Genomic DNA, 10,838 nt, shown 5'->3' with positions numbered 1-10,838 from the left:
CGTCGCTGCTAATGGTGCCTTCAAGGCCCAACAGCAGCAGTGACGGCACATTTAGCTCCAATAAACATGCATATAAGAGAAAAGTTCAGGAACAGAGAAAGAAGAAACAAAAAGACACGAGGGTAGGAATACAAAAACAAGTAGACAAGAAGGAAACCCCTGTGCTTGCCTAGGAGCACATGAAGGCATGCATTTGGAAGTAGGAATTTCACATTTGGTAGCACTTCCGGGAGAGAGGGCTCATCGCCGTACGACTTTAACATCAAGACCAGGGGAGGCCTTTCATTCGGTTACGTGTCACATCCGTGTGATCACGTGTTTGTGACTAAGTGTTGCCTACGGGTAATCAAGTCACATCACAAGCTGCAGATGAACGATTTGAAGGAGCGTCATTGCAAGGGCTTGTCTGATTATATCATCAAGTTCAGGCACTTAATCACTCAAGCCAAGGAAATGAGTGAGCTGGACAAGATCATGTATTTCTTGCGTGGATTGTTGTCAAGTATCCGCAAAGAAGTCCAGTACAGTAGGAGTGCAACGTTGACCGACGCTATTACAGTAGCGCTCGACTATGATCGGTCTCACGCGAATCGAGGATGTTCGGATAGCGCCCGCGATAAACCAAGGTATCGGTCGTACGATAGCAAACGATCGAAGAATCAGAACGATGGACCAGTGTCGATGGAGATCGACAACGTGAGGGTGCCATCGAGGGAAGCGTGCATGCGCCGAAACTTATGTTTCAGGTGCGGGAGTGCCGCACATCGGGCTCGACGATGTCCGATGCAGCAGCAACAGACGTTTGGGGCCAGAAGGAATGCGACGCGATACAACAACACGTGGTACAACAACGCGAATAATGGCCAACGTCGCGAAAAGCCGAGAATGAACATGGTTCTCGAAGATGACGACCAAGTGGATACTGACGTCATGGATCGTGTAACGATGAATGTAGCTGACGTCAAAGACGAAGCAGATGTGGTCTGGAGACCGTGAAATACATCCGAAAGAAGGTAGAAGCAACCTATAGCGCTACAGAAGAGACGTCAGAATAGACTGGCTTGTGTGGAGCACCGCCATTAGACGTCACAGGTGTGCATGCGATGCATTCTGAAGCAAAAGCGGAAAAGCATGCGATGCAATCCGCAGAGAATCTGGAAACACCTGAACCGCGACCAACCGAAGGTGGCTATGAAAGTCAACGCTGTAAAGTCGGAACAGAAGAGTAATTGTTTACCAAGGAAGGCCGTATCAACGGCAGGGAGGTCCGAATCTTGCTGGACACAGGTGCTAGCACGAACATGATTAAGCCAGGGATGGCGAGTAACGTGCTACTGTCCAGAAGATTACAGACGCAACGCTTTGATGGTACATTGACTCAACCACGGATGTCAAGCACGTTGAAGCACCAGTGAGCATGGATGGTTATTTATTTACAGCGATGGAGTTCGTGGAATGGAAGTTGCCAGATTATCATGATGTTAGTTTTGGGAAACCCTGGTTTGAGGACTTGAATCCTCAAATAAACTGGCAAACACACGAAGTTCCGATCCCAGAGAAGTTCCAGCTTAACGATGTTGATCGACCAGAGCTCTCAGACAAAATAAAGTCTGGAGAGTACGAACAAGTGTTCCGCGTTAAGGTTCAACGTGTAGCAGACGTCGAAGCAATCCCTGAACCTATTCGGAAGGTAGTTGCTGACGAGTTCAAGGATGTGTTCCCTGAACAAATGCCAGACGGTTTACCACCGTCGCGGTCAGTCAACTTTGACATTACGCTAAAGAAAGGAGCTCAGCCGAGTAACCGCGCACCGTTTCGTTTGCTAAAAATGGAACAGGATGCGTTCGAAGAGTTTGTCAAGGCCAAATTGAAGAAAGGTTGGATCGAAGTATCGAATTCCCCGTGGGTTTCGAGCATCTTTGCAATTTTGAAGAAGGATCCAGTAACAGGGAGGATGCACAAGAGAGCAGACCGGCTACGTAGCAGGAATACGAAGTTTTCCGCTACGATGGGTCTTTGATTACCGACATCTTATCCTTGTGACGGTTATTGCAAATATTCCGCTGCCTTTGATCGAAGATTTATTCGACCAAATGGTGGGATGTGTCGTTTACAGTTTGATCGATCTTGCGCAAGGGTGTCATCAAATGATTGTGGTAAAATCAAGCCGACCCTACACAGCGTTCCACACGCACAAGGAGACGTACCAATGGTGTGTAGCACCTATGGGAGTGGCAGGAATGCCAGAAACATGGTCACGTTTGATGCGTACACTGTTCGACAAGTTCGATTTTTTCGTTGTGTACTTGAATGATATCTGCATCTTTTCCAAGACTATGGAAGAGCATGTAGAGCATCTGCGTGCATTCTGTGAAGTGTTGCGCCGAGAGAAAATATACGCTCGTCTTTCTAAGTGCTCGTTTGGACAATCAGAAGTGGCATTCTTAGGACACGTGGTGTCTGAAGCAGGCGTAAGTGAAGACCCACGGAAGACTGAGGCAATTGCGAAGTACCCAACCCCGACGAACAGAAAGGAGCTATTGAGTTTTCTGGATTTAGCAGGCTATCGTCGATTTATATGCGATTTCACAAAGATTGCGCGTCCGTTGAGGGAATTAACAAAGAAAGACACGCCGTGGTTGTGGTCTAAGAACGTGAAAGAAGTCTATTTACATCTCAAGGTTTCGCTGCAACAGGCACCTACGCTTAAGCTACCAGACGTTGAGCGACCGTTCATTGTAACAACAGATGCGTCTGGAGAGTGCATTGGAGGGGTTTAATCGCAGAAATATGGCGATGAAGATCATCCAGTTGCGTTCTACTCCAAGAAGTTGGATCGACATGAAAGAGGCTGGCCGACGCATGATAAAGAGCTCCTAGCTATTAAAGTGGTTACGGAGAAGTGGCGACACTACCTACATGGCCGTCCATTTGACGTGTATACGGACAATTCAACATGTTCCTGGATGTTGCATCATCCACATGTGTCACCAAAGATGGCCAGGTTCCTCACGCATTTTACACAGTTTACGTTCACGTTGCACCATGTTAGGGGAAAAGCGAATGTAGTTGCAGATACACCATCTCGTCCTCCACCGGATGGACTGGATACGGAAGAGGATAAAGAACCGCCGTTACCGGAGGTGACCTATGCAATCCATGACTGTGATGAAGAATGTGCCAAGATGGCATCACAGACTCATGATCATATGGTTCAAGCATCAATGATCCGTCATCTATCAGCCGATGGTTTACACATGTTACTCGACGATGTCGATTTGCAGGGGGAGAGTCGTCCTATTGGTGTACCGCAGCAGCAAATCAACACCGTCGATTACCATTTCGGCTCATCTCACTTGGGATCAGAGACGAAGAAAGAGTTTCAACAAGGCTACGAGTCCGACCCTGTATTCAAGCATCAGTGGTCGAAGGGGACAGACAACGAAAAGTTCGTAAAGCATAATGGTCTTCTGTTCCTCAAACAGAAGCAAGGAGAATCTGTCTACAGATTGTGTGTGCCCAAGTCCAAGAAGCTTCGCACGGATGTCATAACAGAGTTCCACGATGGCAAAACATCCGCGCATCCGGGAAGCAGACTGACGTATCTAAAAGCAGCACAGTGGTGCTATTGGCCAACGATGGATCAAGATATCAGAGAGTATGTGCGTAGTTGTGAAACGTGCGCAAGATGGAAGTCCAGCAGTCAGAGAAAGAAGGGTCTGCTGATACCAATTTCAGCACCATTTGAATGTTGGGAAGTGGTGTCCATGGGCTTTATTGCGGGTTTACCAGCGTCAGAAGGGTACGATGCTACTTTCACTGCTGTAGACAAGTTGTCTAAGCGTCCGAAGTATGCACCGACCTATATGACTGCTGATGCGAAAGACACAGCTGAAGTATTCTTTAATGCTGTAGTCAGGCACCATGGTTTACCGCAAGTGACTATTGGTGATCGAGATCCAAAGTTTAATTCGGACTTTTGGAAGTCACTAATGACGCTGATGGGTGTCAAACTGAGTATGACTACGGCTCATCGAGCTCAAGCTGATGGTCAGACAGAGCGTCAGAACCTAGTTCTCGAAGATGAACTGAGATGCATGGTGTCGTATCATGGAGATGATTGTGTGAAGCATCTCGGAACAATTGAGTATGTTCATTCAACATTGGTAAACGCGACTAAATTGGATCCATTTGAAGTCGACACAGGCCGCAAGGTTTCTACATGTAACGTGGTGGCAGAAGAGATGAAGGATCTGTTGCGTAAAGAAGACGACGTTACACTCGCTGAGTTCGCAAAGAACTTTGCTAAGGAACGACAGGAGATCGTAGAACGTGTCCAGAAGAATTTGAAAGAAGCACAAGACAGACAGAAAGAGTATTACGATCGCAAGCGCAGACAAGTGGTGTTCAAAGAAAGTGACCTATTGTACTCGTCATTGAACGTTGGACCAGATTATTTTAACATGCCATTTGAATCGGCGAAACTCTACGAGTTAGCACCAAAATAGAACAAGGAGAGTACGTAAATGTTCCTTAGCATCTCGTGCATCTAGTGAGCTATTCGCGTCCTTTCTAGCATGTCCGAGCCAAGCACCTCGCAGCAAGAGCTGACGCCAGGCCAGAAGGATTACGTAGTACGGTGCTTTGACTTTATGTCCAAAGCCAAGGAAGATAGCCTTTTTTAGAGGGCAGCGAACCCGGGATCTGGTTGCTGAGTGTCTACAGATAGCACACGGCACTGTTACGACTGTGACGAGCACCTACAGCGCCGACAATGAGACCAAGTTTGAGGTGCACATCAGCAATTTAGAGGTGCATGTTCCTTATCAGCTAATTAACATTAACCTCTATTATTTTATATATGAACTCAACGCGGAAGTAGGCGTGATTACGACCTAGGATAAGGGGCCTGTTTAAATAAATATTTGTTCACTCAAATCGTTACAATCGTAATCGGATTTGCTTCTGTTCAGTTGTGTACTTTCTTGTACTTTCTTGCGCAAATCCATGTGGTTATGGGAATTGCCCAATCAAATGACCGCCTCAAAGGCAACCAGTTTCCCGTAAACCTGGGGCATCTGGAAAGAGTTTTAAAATAGTCTTGTAGCGCAAAAACGACTGCGAATCAGCTAATTCTGACCACAGTTTTGAAATCTACGCCCGAGTTTACCCCTTATATCTAACTGTTGCTATAGGATTTGGGTTGTTGAATCCTCATAACAGATGGCTACATTCTTGTCCAAGGACTTGTGACGAGTACAAAATAGTGTTACTTGATTCGAAGACCTTACCACTCAAGACCGTCAACAAGAACACGGAGCTAAAGAAGGCAGATTTAACTGCGAAGAAAGTCGGTCCGTTCGAGATTGAACGTATGATAAACGACAGCGTGGCAAAGCTAAAACTGCCTTTGTCAATGAAGAGACCCAATCCGAAGTTCAACGTGGAGTTATTGTCTCATTGTCAGACAAACACTACCGAGTTTTTTAATCGCCCAATTAGCTGTACTGTTAATCTTGGACGACGAGACAGGAGAAGAGCTCTATATCATCGAACGTCTTATCAAGAGAAGGACTAGACGCCACAAGCGAGAATGGCTCGTGTAGTGGCACGGGTTGCTAAGACATCAGGCAACCTGGGAGCGCGAAGCGAATATCAAACACGTTTCGCATTGGCGTCAACTCCTGGAAGGGTTTAAATTCAGCCAAGGCGAGATCAGCCCGGGGGAGATGTCATACCCGCCTCCGGCTTGCATGCTCGCAGCCAGAGGCCGCACGTCGCTGCTAATGTTGCATTCAAGGCCAACAGCAACAGTGACGGCACATTTAGTTCCAATAAACATGCATATAAGAGAAAAGAAAAGCAAAGGAAACAGAGAAAAGAAGAAAACAAAAAGACACGAGGGTAGGGATACAAAAACAAGTAGACGAGAAGGAAACCCCTGTGCTTGCCTAGGAGCACATGAAGGCATGCATTTGGAAGTAGGAATTCACTCTTAAATATACCAACTACCCCCCCCCCCAAGCCTCGAGACCAGCACCTACAGTTACAAGATCTACATTCTCCAAGTGGCCTACACTATCCTGCGACCAACACTCTACTGCCCCAGTCATCACAGCGTTTGTATAAATGTTATTTGAAGTGCAGGTGGTTTGGGGGAAAGCTGAAAATACAGTGATAACTAACAATAATAAAGAGGGTGAAGTAAGAATCTTTATTCGGGATCATTAGAATAATTTTTTTAATCAGGTAAGAGTAAGAGGATTGAAATCCTCTTGGGTGCCTCTTCACGTCACCCACGATCACGATGACGAAGGAGAACGAGCGAGACAACGGACAGCGAGCAAGAGAGCAGAGAGTACCAACGAACAAAAGGAGGGCGACGAAGTGAGGCAGCTGGGAGGGATCTCCCGAGAAGTCAGTAGCCCTGTACGAACAACTGGGGGACGATCTTTTGGGTGGTGTACCCAGAACAAGTTCCTGCACTGCGGTCTTTTCGGTAAAAGTCGCGGTTGCTGGATGAAGGGGTGGCGAAGTGTCGCATGCATGGAGATCAAGGCGAGCGACTGGCAGTTCCAGATTTGCGGCGCAGCAGGCAAGTGCTCGCGCAGACGCAGAAGAAGAAGGTGCCGGTATTGGTGCCTGTAGGAGATAAGCAATAACAAGTCAGTTGTTAGTGAGTCACGAGACGGAATAAGTAGGGTGGAAATCGGAGTGTGACAGAGAGACGGGTATAAGCAGCCCCGTAGGGTCGTCGGTATCAGCAGCCCGGAACGTCGTGAAGTTTCCCCAAAAGAATAGGGTAGTGGAGTTAGCCCCTGGTGTAAAAGCCCCTGGGATAACGATCGAGCGGCTTGGCATAGATCTCCGAGGAACATCACTAGTTGCCAGACCAAGGAACTCAGAAGTTGCTGCGGTGCGTGTGTAAGTTAGTGTAGGTGCGTGTGTAGAGCGGCGACCTCTGTGGCCACCGGACACTGTCACTTGGCCGAGGGCAAGACCGGCGGTGGAAGCAACGCGACATACGGAAATCGTTGAGAGTCTCACTAAGTAATTGACGCCACGTAAGAGTGACTGAGTGTCTCGACGAGCTACGACCTGGCAGCCGATTACACGAAGCTTACTTAAGCATGTTGCTGACCCAGATTACTTATCGAGGCGCATAGGGGGCCTAGCGTTTTGTAATACTTATCCGGCCGAAGCGTAGCGGAGGCGGGAAGGCCAAAACAGGTATAATTAAACCTAAACTACCGCCGCAAAGCGGCGGCTCTCGGCTAGTGGTACTGTGCTATTCTGCCAAAACGCCCTCAGTTTTATTGTCCTACGTAGGAGGATGGACCTTACGATAGACTTCCTATCTGATCGGGTGCATCCGACTAAAATTTAGCCTAACCCTTTGACGAAAAAAAAAGACGATGTCAATCAAAGACATATTTGACCGGACCACGCGTGTTTTCTCAGGGAGGACCTAAACCATAGCAATGCCATACAACAAATAAACAAGGTAAGATGTAGCAATCACAAAATTGATATTGTACAATACCTTCCATCTTTTGAAGTTTCATCGACAAACACGATTTGATCTGGCCCGCTGTAGAAAGGCAATAGCCTGTTCACATACTCTTGCCTCGCCAGCGTATGTCTGATGAGTAGCCCAATATTTGATTTAAAATCAATCTGTTGTGGATACGGTAAATGGCCGGCAAATACTGGCCATTCAGCCCGTAATTTGCTAAAAGGTACCCTTTAGACCAAATCGGAGCCCTTACGTAGGGCCTCCACAATCAAGTATTATTGGATCATAGTCGGCAAAATCAAACAGTGTTATTGGTAAAAAATCATTTTATTTAGTGGCCTGGCTTAGCAATTCAACCCTCAAATCCCACCTTTAGCCCTACCCACCCTTGCTTAGGACCAGCAAAACTTTGGAAAGGCACAATACTAATACATGTAATGCCGGTACCGCAGTCAGGGATGGTGTAATTGGATTGGTTAAAAAGGCGCTGTGGGTGCATGAATGCTTGTTGCTTCTCATTCGAGAACTTTCCACGCTAAGATGAATATTCGCTGTGGTGTGTACGGCGAAGGGAGCGTCTTCTCCGTCGACATCGATCACAATGCAGACGTGGAGGCGCTGCAGGAGAAGATTGTAAGTAGATACAGAGTCGCCAGCAACCGCGTTGAGGTTTTCCCAGCCGTGTTGACGCTGTATTTGGCGCGGAAAGCGGATGGCACGTGGTTGAAGGACGACCGTAATGTGAAAAAATTCTTGCGAGGCAGTATCAGCAATGATTACAAGGAGATGCGTCCGTCATGGAAGCTCAACAAGGTGGGGCTGTTTGGACCAGATTTCGCCCTCGGAGAGGAAGTGATTCATGTGCTGGTGGAACTCCCATCCTCAGCTGATATTTTGCCAAACAAACGACAACATACGGGAAGTGTGCCGCGAATTGAGAAGGTCGAAGATGTGCCTCAGATTAAAATCGAAGGGGTGCAATATGTGACGCTGCCAGCTGCATTTCTCGAGAAGTGTGGCTACAGAGTCTCGGATGACTTGATGCTGTATTGTCGCCGTGAAGTGCTCGATCTGTGGGGCTTTGTGAAAAATGAAGTCATTGCTAAGAATGCAAGAGGATTCATTGTTGGGCCACCTGGCACAGGCAAATCTGTGTCTACGCTAAGTTTTGTGGCTTCTTTGGATCGCCAGGAATGGAACGTCGTCTGGATTCATTTGGGATATCTTAGTATCTCATGTCTGGCACTTGGAATCAAGAAATATTGGCTTATTGGTGACCTAACGACATTTGAGCTCCCTCGAGTCCCCGGCAGAAAGCTCTTGATTTGTGTGGATGGGTATAAAGCCGTTGACGAGCACAAGGCTTTTTTGAGACGAATTTATGTGCGTCTCGTTGAGGACGAGAGACTTTTGGTGTGCTCCTCGATGGCCACACTTGGTAAATTCAATAGGGAAGATGCTCACGCGGAGGACGCCCGCGTGTTTTTCATGTATTCTTGGACGCAAGACGATTATCTCGCAGCCATTGCCGATCCGACTTTTTATGACAAGATCGCGTCAAAGTTGGACGCAACAAGTCCCAACGAAGTGAATGAGGACGACGGTTTTGAAGCAGAATGGAGTGAGGAGGACAAGAAGCAGTATGCGCTTGATTTGAAGTTCTACTATGCTGGCGGATCATGTCGGTTCATGTTTCAATACCCTACGATTGAAGTGATGGGCTGTCTGAAAACTGGGGTTCAATCTGCCGCGAACAAGTCAGATCTTGTCAAATACTGCGGTGGCAATTTGCACGCTGATGCAATCAACAGGCTATACGGGATGCAGCCTGACGGCGATGGTAACGCTCGGTTCCCCGTGAGCTCGTATGCGGCCTCTCTCTTTGCGGAAGAATGTGACGAGCAAACCATTGTGCAGTTGGCGGCTCGTCTTAATGGGTCAAACAACCCTGCGGTGGATGGCCACCTCTTCGAGTGGCTGTTTTTGGCATCTGTTCCAAAGCGTGCGGTGAAACTATTCGGCGACCACGAAGTCGGAGACGTTCTGCCTCAAGCAAATGTTCTTCGTTTCGATCCGAAGAAACGATTTAAAGTACTATCAGATCGACAAATAAAAGGCGACCGGAGTTGGTTGCAGCCGACGGCGTGGAACCAAGGAGGCTACGATGCGGTGCATTTTGACAAGGACAAAGGCAAGGTCATCTTTATCCAAGTCACGCGATCAGACAAGCACGATTTCAAGATGCGCTTCTTTTACGAAGTGCTACTCAAACTGGATATGGCAAGAATGAAGATAAAACAAGTGGTGATCTATTTTGTGGTCAAGCCGTCTCAGTATCTGAACTTCAAGATGGGCCACATTGAGGATCGCGACGTTTTGTTGGAGTTCGATAAGAGTTGGACCCGTCCAGAAGAAAAACATGTTCAAGTGCGCGCTTTTGAAGCCCCTCCACTCTAGTACCTTAAACGTGCCCCTGGTCAAGACGTTTCTCAAGGCTCCAAACCTTGTGATTTTATCAAATTGTTTTTGCTTTAATTTCAAGTACTTCGATCTGTAACGACCGGATCAATGCCATGATAAAGTAAGGTTTGACTTTTTTTAATTATTTATTTTCAGTTATGGACACCGGTGTAAAGTTTTATTGAGCGGAGGTGCTCAATAAATGAAGTATTTGCTGGGGTTTTCTTGCTAGAACTACGCGCATCTTCGCACACACAAAAATAGACGGGATACCTGTAATATAATTATTCAGTTTTGGGCATTTGCATCACCACACTTGAAGACGGTCGTGGCTCTACGTTGTTCATCAAGAAAGAGCATGGCGTCAACAATGTCATCGCCAGAGTTTCGCTTTTTATCTCCCAACTCGAATTAATTTATCAATTTCCAGATGTAAATATTGAAAAAAAAACGAACTGGGTATTCCCTGTCCGCAAACCGATTTGGAATGCGTGAACGCTGTACCGGTACGTGGTCAAACCCCTATTTAACAAATCAATTATTGCTTTTATAAATTGTGTAGTATTAATAGTCAGACAATTTTTGCAATTGTTTTATTGCTTTGAAAATTGGCGTACAAGACCACCAAAAGTTGGTCTGAAGTCCGTACATCGTTCAACACTCGAAATCAGTGCTGCGACTTCTTGTTAGCCTTCGAACATTCACAACAGCCAGATACGACGCAGAGATCGCACTAAACAGTGAACTTTGCTTCGTCACGATAACTCGATCCAAACACCTCGGGCACATCGTCAACAGTTGCAAGCAACAACTGAAACGAGCAATTTTCGCCTGTAACATCTCGCATGAGATCACCATTAAA

General features: G+C 46.8%; 1 protein-coding gene across 1 annotated transcript; it reads left to right on the top strand.

Annotated features, from left to right (window-relative positions):
• Nucleotides 1–8,046: 8,046 nt before the first annotated feature.
• PITG_00601 (crinkler (CRN) family protein, putative) lies at nt 8,047–9,973 on the top strand (the record flags this gene model as incomplete). Its single annotated transcript, XM_002909140.1, has 1 exon — nt 8,047–9,973. One exon carries the CDS (start codon nt 8,057–8,059, stop codon nt 9,971–9,973), a length of 1,917 nt encoding a protein of 638 aa, XP_002909186.1.
• Between the last annotated feature and the right edge of the window lie 865 nt (nt 9,974–10,838).

The sequence above is a fragment of the Phytophthora infestans genome, genomic scaffold, assembly GCF_000142945.1.
Source record: "Phytophthora infestans T30-4 supercont1.1 genomic scaffold, whole genome shotgun sequence".
NCBI classification, from domain to species: Eukaryota; Oomycota; class Peronosporomycetes; order Peronosporales; family Peronosporaceae; genus Phytophthora; species Phytophthora infestans.
Note: the sequence above shows the minus strand (reverse complement) of the source record. Positions and strands in the feature narration are given on the sequence as shown.